Source organism: Phaseolus vulgaris, chromosome 8, assembly GCF_000499845.2.
Source record: "Phaseolus vulgaris cultivar G19833 chromosome 8, P. vulgaris v2.0, whole genome shotgun sequence".
NCBI lineage: Eukaryota > Viridiplantae > Streptophyta > Magnoliopsida > Fabales > Fabaceae > Phaseolus > Phaseolus vulgaris.
In genome coordinates this window covers 16963857-16985721 of record NC_023752.2, presented here as the reverse complement: position 1 = coordinate 16985721, position 21865 = coordinate 16963857, and the positions used below count along the sequence as shown (strand labels likewise).

The 21865-nt window shown below is 32.0% G+C and overlaps 1 protein-coding gene across 1 annotated transcript; it reads left to right on the top strand.

Moving 5' to 3' along the window:
• Positions 1-18838: 18838 nt before the first annotated feature.
• LOC137826698 (uncharacterized) lies at positions 18839-21583 on the top strand. Its single transcript, XM_068632786.1, has 5 exons — positions 18839-19463; positions 19558-19654; positions 19817-20292; positions 20781-21042; positions 21147-21583. Exons 1-5 carry the CDS (start codon positions 19458-19460, stop codon positions 21164-21166), a joined length of 861 nt encoding a protein of 286 aa, XP_068488887.1. The 5' UTR covers positions 18839-19457; the 3' UTR covers positions 21167-21583.
• Positions 21584-21865: the final 282 nt, after the last annotated feature.

Below are 21865 nucleotides of genomic sequence, written 5' to 3'. Positions count from 1 at the left end.
TATGAAAAAAAAAACTATGAAGGTATGCACAAAAACCTACAACCATGCACTAGAAAAACAAGCAATACATGTTTAATCAACTTGTAGTTTTAAATGAGGTACTATATGACTTAAAAATCCTTTAAAAACAACACTAGGTTGAATTCCAAATACTTCAAGTATTGTATAACAAACTAAAACACTGGTTCAAAAATCTAAAATAGACAGTTCACTAACCACAATTCAATAGTGAGCATAGAAAACTCAATTTTGATCTTGCATAGTCGATATACATAAATGACTCCCACATGATGCTCACTAATCCTAGCACATATAATTATGACAATAGACCCAGTTAATTGGGTTAACCTGAAGTAGTAAACAACAATTGTTATCAATAGAGATAATGAATCATGATGCTAAAAGGTAATCATAAAATTTCATGTAACTCCTCAACCCAAAACTCATCCCATTTATTAGACCACTTTTTTTTATGAGCTACAAGGCAATGATGGCGATTATCTATAGGACATCATCATGAATGCAATGATACCTCTAAATGAAAACCCAAATTATTGAAAGTTGTAGTCCACTTGAGTTTGTTGGTGAATTGGTTCACACCAGAGGATACATGAATCTCTTCATTTTTGTCATTAGTAAGGTAAATCAAACACTGAAGGTTCGTTATATATTGGTCGAGGTCGACAATTCTTACAATGTGCTAATTAGATAGTTAATTATAATTTAACTTGGGGTTGTCGCTTGTATCCCCATATGTCTATGAAGTTTCTGGCAGAAAACAAGATTATCATCATTGTCAAAAAGTGTTATGCTTGTAACATGAAAGTCTCACCACATACCGTAAACAATTAAAGGGTTAAGAGTATAGTAGCACCATACAATTCCAACTCCACTACCTTCCAAAATGAAATAATGGATTTAGTAACCAACGAACTATATGAGCACCAGTGTAGAAAAGGTGAAAAATGACAATTATTTTAACATTAACACGACGACTTTTGGACCATTGTGTTTTAACACGTAGTCTATTCTTTTTAGGCATAGACGTCGACTATTTAACCCCCGTGTTAATGACATATATTATAACCATAACCGTTGTTTTAGACCTTTCCTGCACTTGTACATACAATACATACAAGAGGTATAAAACGACGATTATGGTAATAACCGTCATTTTATACCTTCCCTAGACTCAACAAAGATGGGATCCTAAAAAGGAAATTATTAGCATAACCGTCGTTTTATAGTTCAGGTCGTCCAATTGCTTTAATCAGGATATCTTGATGACCTTGAGGTACAAAATTATCTTGGGAGCTTTGCTCAACCAAAAAATCCTGCAAGAGACCAGAGTTATATAAGTTTTTAATATAATTAATGCTTTAAAATAAATGCAAAAGAGGATAAAAATAACTTACAATTTTTCTGAGACTATCCGTGATTGCTTAGAACTATATCTACCTGACTTCTTAATTCGAGCCATCTTCCATTTTTTGTGGCGGGAATTGTGAAGGAGGTTCACTGACCCCTGTATCAATCTCAAAAGCAATCCCTATCTCAATTGCTCATTTTCCATCATCAATGATTGTTCAAGCTTACGATACCCCGAACGAGACATTAGGTGCGGGGTCACATTCTTTAATGTTATGTCTTGAGCTTTCTTCTGACGATCTTGTCATAAATGAAATAAACAAAGTGAAACAAATAATATTAAGTAATTAATGTTATGATCCATAGATAGAATAGTTAAGTAACTTCACTTACCAACCATGCTTCAGATTCACGGCTTTGAAAAAAAAGATGTCATGTCTCCTCATCAATATTGTTGTACTTTAAACAAGGATTTTGGCCTTTATAACGTCAAAAAACATAATTCGTCATCAGTTGACTTAAACTGACGGAATTTAATGGTGATATTAGATATAATCTTTGATCTCAACAGTTCCACATTAGGGATCTCAAAATGCGTCTGCAAAAAAATATCATGAAATTAAAATTGATCAATTAATATTAAAAAGCAATATAAGATAACAATAATAATGTATACATTACCTGAACATCCTCACAGAGCATGTTCCGGTCAACCTCAGACACATCATCCCATGAATTTATCAATATGGAGAGCCTCTCACGAGCAACGACTCCAAGATAGCTGTTAAAAGTGTCAACATTAGGACCAGAAGCCACTCTGGTGTTGACGTTAATGTTGAGAGGTGTCTTCTTACCACAAGCACGTCTCAATGAGAGATGCCTTAGTCTAGTAGGCCCACCGGTGGATCTTCCGAATGGGGGGGGGGGGGGGGGGGTAGAAGAAATTGGAGTTTGATCGTCAATCATATATGTGTTAAAAAATTAGATAACAAACATTAGTTAAATTGCATCGATAGAAAATCATATAAAACAAATACATTAAATTCTAAATTCGTATTATAAAAAATATTTCTAAATCATATGTAAATTCCCTCGTGGTCTTTACGCGTTGCATGTACATCATCAACTACATCGTTATCTTTATTTATTATTATTGGTGTGAATGAACGGGGTCACCATTTTCAATATCATCAATAGCTTCTCCTTGTTTTTTCCCATGTAAAATGACATACCAATGTTCTAACATAGGATCTTTGACGTAGAAAACCTAAGATGCTTGTGGAACCATTATAAATGGCTCATTTCGATAACCTATCTTTCAAAAGTCCACTAATATGAATCCTGATTCATCAATTTTAACCTCACTCTTATTGTCAACCCATTTACACTTGAAAACTAGAATAAAAAACTTAGTATAGTCAACCTCTCATATCTCTTCTATAATACCATAGTATGTCATTGATCCAACTATAGGATTTGTATCTTTTGAAGTGGAAAACTGCATTGATTCGGTTTCAAAAGTAACACCTCAATTTTGAATTGTACTCTTTTCATCCATAAACTTTGTGTAAAATATACAATTGTTCACTTTGTAACATGTACAAGAAATGACATTAAACTTCAATCCAACAGCCAAGCAGGTCAAGGTCTCCGATATCGTTGAATCCTTTAACACCTCGTCTTTAAACCAAGGCATGAAATTTCTATTATGTTCCGTCAAGACCCATTTCTTTGGTTGTCTTGGGTTATTTGCCTTTAGAATGGCTTTATGAGGATCTATGTAAGGTATAACCTCATTTGTGTTATTCAATATATACAAATTTGTCTGCAAGACTTCTGATCGAGATTTGCTTACGACATGTACACCACGTAAACATTTACTTATAGAATGCCTGTGGTGCTATGAGTTGGATGGAACACCTATTGGATTTGCTTTTGACATGTACTCTAAACAAAATTCAATACTTTCTTAAGCTATGTACCTTTCAATCATTGAAGCTTCTCGACGATAATGATTTTTGACATACCCTTTCAAACATCTATGTCATTTCTTGACTGTCTTAGACAGAATATCACCATAGACAACATCATGTATTTTTGCTTCATGCACAATCCAGGAGGTAAGTTGTAAATAACTAGTAAAACAGGTCATGAACTGCGATTCATACTCATATTACCAAACGGATTCATTCCGTTTGTAGCTAAACCAAGTCAGATATTTCTTGACTCTTTACCAAACTCTGGAAACTGGTCATCAAATTTTTTCCATTTAATAAAATCAGTTGGATGTCGATTCATGCCATCACATTTCCTCTCATCTGCATGCCATCTAATATTATTAGCATCATTTGGGTTTGCAAACAAACGTTTCATCATTGGAATGATGGGAAGATATCACATAACCTTCATTGGGGGTCCATGCTTTTCTATCTCTTCAATATCATCATTTTTTTTGTTTCAACTTATAATGTGATAACCAACACCTCGAACAATTTTTCAACAATTCAAAATCTTTCTTGTATAATATACAATCATTAGGACATGCATGTATCTTTTTATACTCCATATCCATCGTACAAAGAATCTTTTTGGCCTCATAATTACGATTAGGCAGAGTATTTCCCATTGGAAGCATATCCTTCAACAACTGAAACAATTTTGTGAAACTTTTATCAGTCCATCCATTTATTGCCTTCAAATTCATCAATCTAAACACCACCGACAATCATGTGAAGTTAGTTTATCCAGGATACAATGGAGTCTCTACATTGCTTGACATACTTCCATATCACAATGGAGACTCAACTCCAACATAATGAATCATGTCTTCCAATTGATCATCATGTACTTCACCACATACTGCATCATCCATGGTGGACCATACATATTCTTCGGATATGGAAACACTTGGTAAATTTAATAATTCACCATGTCATGTCCATGTTATATAAAATCGTAGAAACCTATCACATAGAAGGTGCTCTCTGATTTTGTTAACATCCAATCTCATTCTGTTTAAACAATTAAAACTCAAACACCTAAACTTTACTCCATCATGACCACTATTGTTGGCGCTACGTTGCGTAAATTGTATAATTTTTTCTACTCCTCTTTCGTACTCATCACTTATGCGAACAAAGTTAATCTAATCTCGATCCATTATGTTCTGTAATGGTCATTCAAGTGTTCACTAATAAGTGTGAAATCTCACATTTGTCGAGGGTTGAACACTCCGGACTCAATACCAACACGTATCAATTGTCAAGTGTCGAACACTCCCAGACTCAATACCAACAAGTATCAATTGCTAAGGTTCGAACACCCACAAACTCAATACCAAAATGTATTAATTGTCGAGGGTCGAAACCCTCATACTCAATACCAACACGTATCAATTACCGAGGGTCGAACACCCCCGAACTCAATACCAACACGTATCAAAGAATTATAAATATACATACAATATAAAATTAATAAATTTAATTAAAGTTATGAATAATAAATAATATCAATTAAAATCAATAAATTATTTATAATCTAATTACAAAATCTAATTAAAAATCATTAAATTAATTATAAATACTAAATAATATAAATCTATTTACAATCTAACAATTTATTAATTCTATTACAACCTAACAACTAACATAATATAAATTAACAAAAAATAAAAATTATAATAAATGCTAAAAATACAAATTAAAATTAAATTAATTATAAATACTAAATAATAGAAATCTATTTACAATCTACAATTTAATAATTCTATTCTAACCTAATTACTCACATAATATAAATATAAATTAAAAAAAATACAAATTATAAAAAATACAAAATATACAAATTAATAATACTAAAAAATATTTAAAAAAATTAAAACACCACCAACCTTGTGCATGAAGGTAGAATGGTGGTGAAGGACAGTGTCGACGGTGGCTAGCAACGACAAAGAAACCAGTGAGGGCAACAAAGAAACAATTGAATATAGCCAAGAAACCTTCACCAATAGAGGAGAAAAACCAATAAGAGAAACAAAAAAAATAAGCAATGGAGAAAATAGGAATGAGTGAATGTGAAGGAGAAAGAACATAAAATGAGTGAATGTCACAACGGAGATGAAGAAGAAATAGAGAGCACGAGAGTAAGACAAGCGAAAAGACAAACGGAAAACGAAAGTGTAAGTGACACGCTTCAAATTAGGGTAATCAAATGACTCTAACACGGCTGTTCTTAGGTAAAACCGTCATTTTAGACCAACACTGCTTGGTATAAAACGACGGTTGTGGGTGAAACGGGCGTTTTAGTCCAAAGTGCTTGGTATAAAACGATGGTTCCACCCACAACCGCCATTTTATACCAAACAACTTTGGTCTAAAACGGCGGTTTCACCCACAATCGTCGTTTTATACTCGTTTTAATTTCAAAATGTCACCGCGTTTTGATGGACAACGTTTGATAGTAAAAGCGTTGTGTATTTAGTGTTGTGAATGGGCTTTTTTGCACTGGTGGAGGTACCATGATCTTTAGAGTAGAGTAATAATGTGGGGTTTATCTCTCTTGATGGTTTTAGTGTTAAAAAAAATAAATTTGACTTGGACCCAAGAAATGATATTAAGGAGAATCAACCTTCCTTCAATGAACAAATGTCTAACTCTCAACTCCGATCACAATAAGGTCAAAACACTCATATTGGTTAAGTAATTAGTCTTTTCATGCAAAGAAAACTGAAGGATATTTTCACTAAAAACTCCAACTTTTTCGCATGAAGCGCAACTGACATGTTAGAGATTGATATAGACTTTATATGTCATAACTTGGCCATCATACCAAAAGCTAAATTGGTGGCTCCAAAAATGAGAAAGCCTAGCGAGGAGTGATAATAAGTCCTTGACCAAGAAGTCAAAAAACTTTTGAAAGGTGACTTTATAAAAGAAGTAACACATACCACGTGATTTACCAATGTCATCATGGTGAAAATTCATATGTTAAATGGAGGATGTGCATTGATTACACCAACATCAACAAAGCATATCCTAAATATTATTATTCTTTTTCAACCATAGATTTCTTGGTAGAAAACACATATGATTTCAAAATACTTAACTTTTAAATGCATACTACAATCAAATCAGAGTGTACCCTCAAAAAACGACAATATGAACTTCATGACTAAACATGTAAATTATTGCTACAAGATCATGTCATTTGGTCTAAAAAATGAAAGTGCAACCATCAATGTTTAATGGATAATGTCTTTAAAAACCTAATTGGAGACATCATGGAAGTATGCGTTGAGGACATGGTTGTGATATTTTTATGGTTGACATTTCTTATAACTATTTTCCATGTACTATGTAGGATCCCTCAACATCGTTCAACTCCATGGTCTCATAAATAAAAAGCAATTGGATGATCGTCCAATGTTGAAGATAACCCGCAACATCTCAAGAGAGATTTTGTCGAGGTTAGAAAACACAACATGCACTTGATCCCTGAAAAGTCTGTGTTTGAGATTGGAAAAGGAAAGTTTCTTGGTTTCACAATCACACAACATGGGATTGAAGGGTGAAACCATTCTTCCCATGAGAAGCCCTTATAATTCAACAACTAAAAATAAAGAGAGCCCCCTTAGCTAGTTTCCTATGAAATTTAGCTAAGATGACTAAATTCTTCTTTAAACTTCTCAAAGCACCACAAAAGTTTGAGTGGGATAAGAAGTGTGAAGGATATTTCAACAAATTAAGTGAGACCTTACTTATTTACCATTGCTCATAAGTTAGCCATGAAGCATCCTATTATATTAAGTTGTTGTTAAATCAACTATTAGCTTGATCCTAATGTTTAAAAAAGGAAAAAGAAAAATTTGGTATACTTCATAAGCAAAACTTTTCAGGCTTTTGAGAAATGATACGAAGTCATTGAGAAGTGAATTCTTGCTTAGGTTAGCTCAGCAAGATGAATTTAACCATAATTTTAGAGTTTCAAGCGATGGTCAATTTGCCCAATCAAAAAAGTATTGCAAAAGCCAGAGCTTGATGGACAAAAAATAGTTTATTCAATTGAACTATCCAAAATTGGACTATAATTTGAAAGTTGCGGCCTAAGAAAAACACAATTCTTAGCTAAAATTTTAGTCAAGCTACCCTATCTCAAACATAAACATGAATTACGGACACTAAATGTAGATGATTCATCAAATAAGAAAGGTAGTGGAATTGATGTAATCTTGGAAGGTCCCGATGGGATAATCTTAGAGTAACTTTAATGTTTGATCCCAAAACATCCAATAATCAGTTCAAGTGTGAAACCTTAATAACATAATTATGACTTATTATATTGCCGATCAAAAAATAATTATGACTTATTAAAGAGATAGGAGTTAAGATACTTTGTTATCAAAGCAACTCACAACTTGTCATTATGTCAAAAAGAGAGGTTCAAGCTAAGGAAACTCTCCTTAAAAATTATTATGACATCGCTAGCTTTGACGAGTTTAATATGAACATGTCCCATTCATTTAGAATGATAGAGTCAATTTCCTATCTAAGTTGTTCAATATGAAAAAGTTGGGATAACATTGGACATTAATCCAAGACACTTTGACCTACCTAGATTGGGACTATGATGATGTGTTCCAAATTAGTTTAACCAAACCAACATGGATGATGTCAATTATTCATTAACTTTCCGATGACATCCTTCCTAAAAATAAAATGGATGAAACAAGAGTACAAGTTATGTTTTCATTTTACACCATTTATAACAATGCAAAAAGGATTCTTCATCATTTACTCAAATGCTTAGATAAAAATAAGCTCAATATATGTCTTTTAAGTTGCATAGAAGAATTTGTAGAATGCATTCAAGATCATAAAGCATGGATGCTTATTACTTCACAAAAAAATATAATTTACCATTTTCTAAAAGATGACACCAATGCATTTTTCCACAAATTCAAAGAGTGATGACAATTCTCCCTATACAAAATTTACCTTCCAGAGATTTGTTCATCATAGCTACACCTTGGTCATTTGCTATTGGGGGATGGATATCCTTAGACTCTTTCCCATGGCCAAAAGACAAGTTATGTTTCTAGTTTTAGTTATAGATTATTTCAGTAAATAGATTGTAAGATCATTAGATAGGATCATTACATAATAAGTCCAAATTTTCAATTGAAAGAATGTTATATTTATGTTAGAATATATGGCCTTAAACGATAGGGGGGTGAATTGTTTAAGAGGGGTTTTTGAAACTTTTTAAGCTTTAACAAAATTCTTTGTATGAATCCAGAACAAAAATCAGGTTAGCCAAGAACAAGATCAATAAAACAGCAAAACAACAGAAAAACAATCGGTTGATGTAAATGAGTTTAAGGGTAAGAGAAAGATACACCAACAGTTTATATTGGTTCACTCTTAAACCAAGAGTTACATCCAGTCCCTAGAAAACCACTGGTAATCCACTAAGTAATCAAACCAAATTACAACAAACAATCCACCAAAGCAGTGACTTTGAACCCTTCAAGAAACACACTCACTTTGCTAATTCACACACCAAGAGTATTAATCTTGATCCCCTCAAGAGCACACAACACTCCTTAGCAACACAACACTAAAAATACAGAAGGTTGAGAAGAGATTACACTCATTTACAGAACAATCTAAAATCAATACAAATGCAATCCTATTCCACTCTCTTAGAAAACCCAAAGCTTTGATGTGAATGTTCAAATATTGAATCAACTCTTTCACAACTCAAAAACTCAAATCTGTTTTCTCTTTTTTTGTTTGAAAACATAAACAAACTATTTATATTTTCCAAAGATTGGTAAAAGCATTTAATGAAGGAGCGTATTCAGTTGGAAATCATTTAAAGCTCATTCAACCATCAAAACAAAATTCTGTTAGGATTTTCAAAGAAACAATCGGTTGAAACCACGAAACAACCGATTGTTTGGTTTGACAGTTGAGTCAACCAAACTCAAATAGTTTTCAACCTTTTCAAAAACTCCTAAGAGTAAAACAACCGGTTGATTCAACAAAACAACAGGTTATTTTTCACTTAGTTTGAAAAAGACTTTATTTTAAAAAAGGATTTAAAACACATAAGCTTTAGATTCAACAAAGGTGTGAATTACATATAAAACTACCCAGATCCCTCCCAAAACACAACAACAACACAACCTTGCGTCAAACACAAATGGTTAGGATTCTTCAAAGCACTTGATCACTCTTGATCACTCTTGATCAACAATTTCAACATGGATTATATTATTTGTGGTCACTAATAATGGTAGAAATCATCAATAATGGGTTTGAACAATTTCTTCAACGGCTTAAAATTAAATATAAAGTTTCCTTAGTTAAGCATCTTTGTTTGAACAAATAGGTAGAAACAACCAACTAGTCGTATTTAATGGGCTTAAAAAGAAGTTAGGTCAAGGTTTTTGAGCCAATGATATGTTTGTCATTTTATGGGACTATCATTGTATGCCATAATCCTCCATAAAATAAAACCTTTTTTACATGTGCACGAAACTAATGTCATGATTTTAGTCAAATTGGATTAAGAATCTTGAAGACAACAATTCAATGAATCTTGCAACATAATCAATGAGATATAAGAAAAAAAAAAGCTTAGATTCATGAAGGACCTACTAATGTATTAGCAGAACATAATACTTGTATCAAGAAACACAACTTTGAAAACGATGACCTCATTTGAAGAAATTTGGTGATGCTCATCAAGATCAAGCAAAATGTACGTTGACACCAAATTGGGATAGTTCATATCGAGTTATGAAATTCTCATAAAATAGAACTATAAATTAGAAGTGTTAAACAAAAATTTCATGCTAAGGACATGAAATGTCAAAGCCTATTGTAGTTAATGTAAAAAAAATCTTAAAATTTCATTTTTCTTCTACTTTTTTAAGCTTTTTTTTTCAGATATTAGTAAAGGTGAACTTCGTCATTGGCGTGTAAAAGTGACATTTAACATTTACTTAACCTTTTTTTACTATTCATGTTTAATAAGCTCTTAATAAATTGTTAAGTTTTATTTTCAAAATTTATAAAATTCAAAAGCAAAAATGCTCTTAATGAAACATTAAAAGTTGTGTGACAAGTTATATCACTACAAGAAAATTTAGTATTACATAAAACATAAATATGTATGTAATAGACAAAATCTTATGTAAAACATAGTTGCATACGAATTGCATACAAAAAAAAATTTCGTATGTAAAAGTGTTGTAGGTAACTATTACATACGGATTTAAAAATCTATATGTAAATTACCTACAAACATATCCTTATGTAATTACATACAAATATTTCTGTGTGTTATCCGTATGTAAGGATCTGTTATATTTACATCGGACAATTACACAAAACAATTCTATGTGTAATTACATACAACAAAATTTGTATGTAATGGTTTGATGTAATTATTTACAGAAAAATCCGTATGTAATGTCCAATTTTATTTTTAGATATCATCTTTAACAAAATAACTCTTTTTTTTTCAAACTTTGACATATATATTCAAAATCATAATAAAATAATTTTTATAAGTTATGTGGATTTTTATAAATAAACAAAAGTGGAAATATTCTTGAAGGTTATTAATCAAGCCATATAAAAAAAAACATTCATACTACTAAAAGTTATTCGTTGAGTTATATAAAAATAATAGAAATGATTTGGATAAAGTATTAAATTTTTTTAGATTTTTTATAAAATTAAAATCATAAATGTTCTTGATAAAGTATTAAAAGTTATCTGTCGATTTATATAAAAAGAAAAGACATAATCTCTTGTTGAAACATTAAAAGTTATGATCAAGTTTTATAAAAATCAAAAGAATCACTACAAGAAAATCATCAAATAGAAACTAATTATAGAAACAAAAAATAATTAGTTGCTATAGTGACTAAATTAGGGACCATTTTAGAAATCAAAAAAATTATTGATTTCTAAATTAGTTTCTATTATTGATCAATAGTTTCTACATTGATATCTAATTAGCTACCAAAGTTTTTGTTACCAAATTTAGAATCAAAATAATTGGTTGTTAAAACATTGGTAGCTAATTAGATACCAATTTAAAAACTATTTATCAATATTAAAAACTAATTTAGAAACCAATAATTTTTTTAGTCTCTAAAATGGTCTCTAATTTAGTTACCATAACAACTAATTATTTTTTGTTTCTAAAATTGGTTTCTATTTGATGATTTTCTTGTACTGAACGGATGTTTTTGGTGAAACATTAAAAATTATGCGACGAATTTTATAAAAATAAAAATAAAAATGTGAAAATATTTTCAATCAAATATTAAAAGTTATGTACGAGTTATATAAAAAAGAAAAGGTTGAAATTTCAATATTAAATCATATCAAGCATAATAAATGACTAAGCTCTTAAATATGTATGCCCAATATATTTTTATTATATCATACTTAATGGTATTATCTATACTTGAATCTATTTTTAAATTTTTACTAAATGATGGAAACTTGTTAAGTGATTTTTTTTTTTACTTATTAGTCTTATTCCTAGGATCGAAGTATTTCAAAAATTAATCTAATAAAATAATATCTCATAATTTTTAACTTGGACATTTACATAAACAAAAGATGTGATAAAAAATTAGATATTTTTTTTCATTAGTGAAAATAAATAACATAGAATATAACATTATAAATTTAATACTTTATTAATTTCCTTCTACAATATATTTTACCAAAAGACTTTAAATATATACCTCGAATGGAAGAAGAAAGTTGGATGCATTATTTTGAAGCTTCTTCAAAACTAACATTATTTAGAAGTTTCATGTCAATATCTTTTAAAGGTCTTTACTCAATTGACATTGATATTTATGTGTCATAACGACATTAACTTGTTTGCATTGATTGACACATGATCAACTTGATTTAGAGGCCTATATTTACTCTAAATTAATATCGTTGACCTTCTCTCAGATTGTGATAGTGGTGCCTGAGTTTCTGAAGAGCTTGTATGTTAAGTAAAGGAAGATTGACCAAAGGAGGCGTTTATTGAGCTAAGGGACTATTCAGAAGGTTGCTCGGGGAGTTTGGACATGAGACAAAGTCTACATAAGAGGGACTTAGCCAATAAACTCCTATATCACACAATTTTGTTTGACTTTTCAAGCCTTTTTTTCTTCAACATAACCTTCAACTTGGAATTTCTTTCTCATAATTTATGTGCAAATAGAAAAAAGTTAGTATCACAAAACAATTATCAAACTCCAACCTCAATTAGGTTTAAAACCTTACTTAAGAACCAATTTGTTTGGTTCAGAATGGACGCAAAGGATATCTTTGCTACCTAGTGGATGAAGAATCCTTTTAAGAATTTGCATATATAATATATTCCCAATGAATAGTATATACTCGACCCAAAACTTGTATATTTCAATATTTCTTTGTCAATAAAGTAGGAACCAAGTGTTTGATTAGGATAACAAAACAAACTTTTAGCTTAATTATGATTATTTTTTTAACATTTAATTTCCAAATCTTGCTTCTAAATTTCCTGAAGGAGTATGTATATATAGAAAAAAGACCTCCATAATAGGCATCATTAAGGATACCATTAAATTTATGCCCATGTTTAAGAACATAATGGAAGTTAGAACAACTTTTCCATTATGCTATCATTATTAACAAAGAAAGAGTCACCATAACTCTCTTCACCAATCTTCCTTGACAACAAACACTTCCTATTCAACCAGGAAACACTTACCACTAAAGGAGTTTCTCACACTACTAGTTGAAGATTGAGAAATTATCACAAAATAATAAGCAACACAAAGACAAACAAATGATGTGGACCAAAAAATATGACAAGTTTTGTAGAAGACAATTCTTCAAAGTTGCAAAATGAAAAGGTAAGAAGGGTAAGAAACAAACATTTTTTTTTATATGAACAAAGTGAAAGCTTTCACACAAAATGTCACACATTTTTCCTAAATATGACACTTTTATATCAAATCAATTCAAAAGACACAACAAAAATTATTCAATGTTTAAATATAAGATTACTCAAAGCCTGGACTTCAGACTTATGTATCTACTCATATTTCATATACTCTTAATATAATTTGAGTATCTTATAAGTAAGTTTTATTAATAGACCAATAGTTAACCATAAAAGGATCAAGCCTAACAACTAAGTCATTTTCTAATTTATCTCCAAAATCATGTCAATTGGAACAAATACCCAAAAAAAATATTTTTTACATCATAATTCATATGTTTTATCCTTTACAAAATGACTCTAAAAAGCCTATATATAACACATTCATCAAAGGGATTCTCAATTCAACTCATATTCTTCTATTTTTTATTTATTTCTTACTAACACTACAAGAAAATCATTGAATAGAAACCAATTTTAGAAACAAAAAATAATTAGTTGTTATATTGACTAAATTAAAGACATAATTTTAGAGACTAATTTTTTTTTTCTAAATTATTTTCTATTATTGATAAATAGTTTCTAAATTGATATCTAATTAGCTACCAAGGTTTTTACTACCAAATTTAGAATCTAAATAATTGGTAGTTAAAACTTTGGTAGCTAATTAGATACCAATTTAGAAACTATTTATCAATAATAAAAAATAATTTAGAAACCAATAATTTTTTAAGTCTCTAAAATGGTTTCTAATTTAGTCACTATAATAACTAATTATTTTTTGTCTCTAAAATTGGTTTCTATTTAATGATTTTCTTGTAGTGTAATTTAAGTGTTAAAGAGTCATTCACAAGTGAACTTCCATTTAGTGCTCAAAATTTCACTAAAACTCTTTTTTTCATCATAACCTATTCAACTTACAAAATTCAAAGATTTTCATCTAAAATTGTTTTCTTTTTCGATAAATACAAATATTCCATTTTCTTAATCTAATCACTAATAATCATTTCTTAGTTTCTATATAAAATACAAGGAAAAATGTCATAAATGATATAATATGAGAAGATCATGAAAAAGAGAAAGCAAGGATTAGCAAGAAATTTGAAAAGAGTTAAAGGAAAAGTGTGTTGTTTTGGGAAAAGAAAAACATAAGGGAAAAACATGAGAGTGTGATGTAAATAGTAATTACTTAAGTCATGAAGTGAGAGAAAGAAAAGAAAGAAAAAAAAAAAGGAAAGGTGGCAATGAAAGTAAAGGAGAAGAGAAAAGAAATAAAAAAAAATATAACGAAGACGATTAAAATAGGAAAGACCAAATAGATAAAAAAAAATATAAGGGAAAAAACTTGAAAATTAATAAATAAAATTTGTCACTAAAAAAATGTTATTATCATATTTTTATTGGATTATGAGAGTTTGAAACCTCTACAAAAATTTTGTATAACATTACTCATTAATTTTGAAAGTATGAAACTATCATAGTACTATTAATATTATCTGAAAACTAAAGTAACCACTTTAGAATTTAAGGAAAAAATATATTAGTAATTTTCAGAATGCAAAATAATAGACTGAAATATATTTAAAAAAACATTAAAAAAATCTCATTTCATTAAATTGATTATATGTGACATGCATTGACAAGGTTCATTCGTGTGGACGTCATTAATCATTTCATTTATGTCTTTAATGACAAAGATATAAAACTAACCTGAAATTCAAAGCCTTAAAAATATTTTTTTTGGATTTGGAAGAAAATAAAATAACACAAATTTAAGACTCTAAAATTAAACTATTTTTAATATAAATTTTAAAAGTAAACTATTTTTAATATAAATTAAATTTTTTTGTTTACTTTTATTATTAGTTTGAGCAACATTTTATTTCTCTAAACTTTTAATCATTCTTCTAAAACCAAAAAATAAAGAAAAAAAAACTCAATAAAGTGTAAAAATGGATTATAAAACTAAAAAAATTAAATTTAACTAATACAACGAATCTTCTCGTCAACTCTTTCACACACGTTAAATGATGTAATTGTTTTCTCAAACACTGTGACAAAAATAAATGAAAATGTTGCGACTAGAATGAAAAATAAAAGTATGGAGATGTTGTGAGATTGTTTAAAAATGTGACATTATAGTTTATTTAAGATTATTTAAAAAATTAAGAAAAATTAAAGCGACTTTTCAAAATTAAAATGTGGTGAAAGATGAAGTTATAGAGGTGTGTGAATTATAATAATAAAAAAAGGTATTGATGAAACGGGGTTTGTAATCCTTTGTGAGAGAGGGAGTGTGGAAATTCTGGTGCGTTGCATAGCTCAGCCATGTGATACTTCTAGTTCCCCAATTTGTACCCACAGGAATTCACCGCTGGCTAAATATCTTCTGCAAACCCCCACATGCTTGACTGCAACAACAACAATATACCTTAGTAACTTTTTCTCAAATACACATGATTGCACAAGATTTTGAAAGGGATCACCATGCACCATGTGCACCCAATTTTTGTTTCTTAATCAAAATCTGTGTTCTACTTCCATGTGCCCCCCAAATTTCGGGCACTTTCAATATAAACTATGTCTGTATGTATCTATGCATTTTATCTACCTCATTTGCAAGGACCTTTGCTTTTAATAACTGATATATCTTATCCTTTTTTTTCTCTCTCATTGCACAGATATTTGTCTATTGTTTAGCATATAATTGCTTTCCATGATTGAGCATCCAATGTTATGTTCTATTGTAGCATGGATTTCAGGAACAAGAAAAACAATACACACTTTAGGCCAGTTTCAGTCAATTTTCAATAGATATGCTGTTAATTTTTTTACCAGTAATGTGATGATGTTTCATGTGAATATTGATTATCAAATTAATACATTTATATTTTATTTTTTATTTTTTTTATCAGCAAAGAATGGAATTAATTTAAAAGGGATACAAAGGGGTATCCCAACCCATTTACACATACCAAACTACACAAAACAAGACAATAGAAATCACCCACTAAGGAGAAATCTCCCAGGATCTATGCTAAAAAACTAAGCCTAACACAAACATGTGCACTTGTAGACAAAAGTGCAACCACTAGCAGATATGATCACCAAAATCCTCCTGGGCCGAAGAACCTCCATCCTGTTCTTGTAGAGCATTGTCTATATCCGGATGCTCCACAATTAGTTTTGGGTGCACCTTGTACATTCTTTCAATCAAACTATACAACCTAACAAAGTGAAAGGCCTCAACCTAGTCCCTAGACAGCTGAACAAATTCTTACAGCCAGCACCAACCTGCACCCTGCAAAGTATAACGACCAGAACAAGCTAGGGGGAAAGGCTTCAGTGCCAACTTTGGGAACTTTGCGACAACGGCCTGCACCAATTCCCTGTTCCCACCAATTCCTTAATATTGCTTCATAGCCAACGAGTCTTCCCTGATCTGAGCAGAACCTGCAAATTTGCACCAGCAAAGGGGTCCAGACCGAATCTTTACTTCACATTGGCATCAAAGGTGCACCAGTGGTTCGACACACCAGAAAGAGGACCAGCTTTACATCTCTGATGTTGAACAACACAACACCTGCAAAACACTACAAAAAACGTTAGTTCAGCAAGCCTGCTAGTAACTGTTGCACGTCATCTTTATCGGTAGCTGTTTTTATTCTTGGTCCAGACGCATGTTGTACGCACATAATAGCCCCAGCATGAGCTGAAGCAGTCATGCCGCCACTCAGCTCACCAAGCATAAAACGTCGCTCCATCCTATTGCCCGAATTGAAGGACCAGAGCTGTTAGTGCACCGATGGCTAGGAGGGAACCTCCCCCGACAGAGACTGTAGCTCTCACCAGGCTTACACACTTCTCCTGACAAAGAGGTTTTAAGATCCCTCATCCAAGAAAGCTGAGAGACGTCTAGTGCAGCATACTGCTTGACCAAAGTGAATGAAGGTTTACCAGCTTCATACTTCTACCATCCTACCTCACCCCAAACTTGATTAGAGGTACTTGATCTGACAGAGCAGTGGAAGGCACATCACAACCTACCCACTTTCCCAAGCAGGACTTGTACCGAATCCTAGGCAGAAACCTCCACCTTATACCTGCTGGATACAGCCTCCCTTCCCTGAACTACCTTCCCTATTCCAGCAGTCACACCCAACATTCAGCGAACCAAGACAAAGCACTGATTCGGATCCAAGATCCAATCTGAAAATGCATACGAAAAACCAACTGTTTTGTTTTTTAACCAAAACCAGGACTGCAACTGCGCATTCTGGAACATCTCATCAGCATCGGGGACTCCCTGTCTAAACACCACCAGGTTCCTATGCTCCCAAATGCAGCTAACAATGGCCGCCCACAATCCTGACCACACCTGATTTTGTTTACTAGAGAAGTGCACCAATTGGAAATTCATAAAGTGGTTCATGAGATCCTTATTATGAGCCCCTAAAACACCAATCCAACGATAGCATTGTGACCAAACTTGTTGTGCAAACATACATTCTAGGAAGAGGTGTTGGGAAGATTCGTCCGACAGATTACACAGTGCACAAAGGGATGATGTCACAGGCACTCCTCTTCTTACCAAATTTATTCTGTTAGGAATTCTGTCTATGAGGATTCTCCACGCCGTAGTTAGAACTTTGGGCATGGCTCCTGCTTGCCATAGCTTGCTGAACACACTTTCCTTTGGAGTTGGGATTTGGTGGTTAGCCAACATAGAGTAGGCTGATTTTACCGAGAACGTACCCTTTTGGTCCCCCTTCCATAGTAGTTGGTCAGGGGAATCCTTGCACATTGCGCCCAAACTTAGACTGGATAACAAGTTGACCTCCAAGTCCGTCTCCCATTGAAATTTGTCCCTCCTCCAATTCAGATTCCACCGCCACCTATTATTTTCCCATTCGCCTACTTCTCCCACCTTTTTACCTTGGTCTAGAGACAAAGAAAAAAGTCTAGGGTACACCGATCTAAGGCACTCGTTCCCAAGCCACACATCCTCCCAAAATCTCACTAGTGCTTCGTTCCCAACTTTCCACCCTATGGCCTTTTGGAACCATCCGTGCACTACACCTTCACCACAAACTTTAATGAGGTCCTATTTATATTTTATAATTGATTCATATTAATGTAGATCCCAAGAGATATATGTCAGTTTCATTTTCTATTTAGTGATTCTATTCCCAAAGTGGCAAACCCACACAAATTTCATTCAATAAAACAGAAAGAAGAAGATCGGTTGCCAGAAATCAAATATTGAATAAAACAAGAATATAAGTATAACAAATGTTATAAAAAGAAAGAGACAGGAAAAAAAACACAAGTTTGATGAAGTGTTTGATATATCAAAGTGTCCATATATCATCTCTGAATAAAAATATTCTGAGAATAATATTAAAAAATGTACTACTGGTTTATATATTAGAAGGCCTTAAAAGTCATATTGATACTTGTGCATAGCTCAAAGGACAAGTGCACAAATTATAATTGAGATCATAAAGTAATCTTGCTTGAAGAAATGACATTGAATGTTGGTTATTTCATTCTTTTATTCTTATCCTATTGTATGTAGCTTTTGTTTCAAGCAACATTAACCCGATTGCTCATTTTGGTCCAAATAAAAGCTAGATGTCCATGCTAACTCTCCACCACCTTCATTTGAAACTACCTTATTAAGCAAATCTCATTGGTGGTACTTCCAAGATGGGGTCCAAACATCTCACAGACACACAAAAATGTATGGCCAAGAACATTGCCGCAGAGGCTGCACTGAAACATGTTGTTTCTTAATTGATTAATTAAACAAATTTTAAGTGATTTTATCTTAGTTTGGGCCACTTGATCATGTTATATATAATAAGCCATTAAGCCCCATGTTACAAAGAATCACAAGCCAACTATTCCCCACTCACAGCCTGGTTGTCTAACCATCATCCTTAGATTCACTGCAATTTTGTTTGTCTTATCTCACCAAAGGCCTCAGAGAGTAGACAGGAATCTTTGGCATCCAGACAGCACAGATAGATCTGCAAACCTGTTCATTTGACTGGTACAGTCATCACACAGACCCACAAGCACAGACAAAAATTTATATTTTTATAAAAGGTGGGAACAAAGTATCCACTGTAGGCATGCAGGTATGATTGTTATGTGATGATAATATATATAGTGGAATCTACAGCATGCATTATTCACATCAAAGCTAATACCTCTTTTGGTGTGTGATAGCAGATTCTTCAATGGCTCTTTAAAGGGGCACATGAACAAGAAAGAAAGAGCAGCAAAAACAACAACTTTAGTATCCCTCCCAAAAGGGAAGATACTAGTGGTAAGATCAACTCTTACAAGTTACAATCAATAGTACTACTTAATTTCTCAACTCTTGTTTCTTTCATATTGGTCATATTCTTGAATGAACATGAACTTCTTCATCTGATTTTGGTGTGATGAATGAAGAACCTTGATGCAAATATATCTTCTTCATTTTCAGAAAAAAATGCTAAAGGGAAAGAGGTAAATCTACAAAAGGGTGAGAGATCACAAAAAAGAGAAAGAAGAAACAAATGGAGCACGCCTGGTTGCAAGAACTTCAAGACATTCACTTTTCTATATAGAAAAGATATTCCAAAAGCTTTCTTTTACAGCACCCTCAACTTAAAGAGGTTAGCAAGCTTTAATAGAAGACAAAGTCTGTACTTCATGAAGATGAAGAAAGAAGAACCATCCAAAGATGTAGGAAGTGCTAACAAGGCAGATTCAGCTAGCCATGTTGGAAACAAGGTTTTGCCCTTAAGTGAGGCACCATTGTCATCCTCTGCTGAAAGAAACGACAAATGTGGTGATACCACAGAGACTAAAGATCAAACCAAGGGGGACAAGAAAAAACCAATGTCAAGAATGAAAGAGCTACTTAGATGGGCTGCTTCTGCCAAGTCAGAGAAAGGAGGGAAATTCAATGGAAGAAAGGTGAACTAATTTTTAATCTCTACAATGACCATTTTTTTTATTTTCAACCATGTGGGTACTATACATGGCTGTTGTGAGATCATTTAGTTATAATATTGTCATGTGTCACACTATATTGTAACAAAATTAAACTTCCATAATGATCAAACAGGTAACATATATTGAGAAATCTGTAAGACTTTTGCTAATATCTAGAACATGATTGATTTTCTTTCTTTTTTTTCCATTTTATAAACCATTGACTAAAATAATTTCACACTATTTAGCCACTTATTTCATTCTATTTGTAAAATATGTGCTTTAGAAAACAAATTAGAAGATGGTCTCATATTCTTCTTTTGTTTTCATTTTATTTAATCTCCTCCTAATTTTTTTGTACCTTTTAGTTGCATTTTTGAAAACTACAAGTACTTTTAGACAATGGAAATCGAAACACACCCTTAATCTCTATTTCTTCTCAGTTGAATTGATCTTCAAAATGTTTTCAGGTTTTAATGTTTAGAAGGCGTGGAAACTTGAAAGCAGTTCCAGATGATGATCAAGGATGCACTGAGTCACCCAAGATCAGTTTCAGATGGGATGTGGAAAGTTGCTCCACCACTTCCTCTGTCTACTCAGCTATCTCAATAGCTTCCTCATCAAAACATGGACATAACCAAATTTCAACTTCCACTTTATCCATCCCTCCTGAACACACTGGTCTCAGTAACACCACCAGAAAAGGAAACTGGATCACAACAGACTCTGAATGTATGCCACAACTTTTTGTTCATTTTTATTCTAAGATCATACATAATTTATCATCACCACTTTGACTAACATTTTCTTCACCATCTTTTTTGTTTAATGAACAGTTGTGGTCCTGGAACTGTGAAAAGAATGAGGCTTAAGGGGATATTGCATGTGCGGTGAAGTGTTAGGTGGCAATCTACATCACAAGTTAATGCTCTAAAATGTGTCATGTTTCTGAGAGATATTTCTAGAGATTTTATGTAACTTAACTAAAGATAGAGAGATCAAGAGGCATGGAAAACAGATGAAAAAATATCAGTAATTAATTATCTGAATGTGCTAGATGCTGATCAAACAGATCAAATGCCCATGTGCATGACATGAGAATGTTTGGTATCTACATTATTAGGAGTATAAATTAATTACTTGTTGACTCAACTAATTATAATGTAGATGGTTTTCCCAAGTGGGACCACTTATTCTGTAAATCTCTTATTATCAACATTGACGATTATCTGAAGTGAAAGTTTAATGCCATGTTCATGCTGTTAGTATAGAAGTCATGTGTAACTAACACTAATATTTTTTTAATATATTCATATAACAAACATCACTTTTATGAAATGCATGAGCTTGAAACTTGGTTTATTGTAATTGTTTAGACGTTTGGAATTGGAACTCAACCAGTTCAAGCAATTAGATTAGGAGAGTAAATTTTTAGTTAATTAGCTTAATATTTATTGAATGAACCATACATGCCCAAAAGTATTTTGAGATTAACACATGGAGAATTTCGTATGGAAAAGCTTCAAGGGAAAGAAGTAGAAAATTCTGAAAATAT

What these genes read in the sequence shown, in the direction of transcription:
- LOC137826698 (XM_068632786.1), top strand. An exon ending in CAAAAGGGAAGATACTAGTG is followed by an intron (nt 19,655 to 19,816) that starts GTAAGATCAACT and finishes CTTCATTTTCAG; the next exon opens with AAAAAAATGCTAAAGGGAAA. An exon ending in GATCACAACAGACTCTGAAT is followed by an intron (nt 21,043 to 21,146) that starts GTATGCCACAAC and finishes TTTAATGAACAG; the next exon opens with TTGTGGTCCTGGAACTGTGA.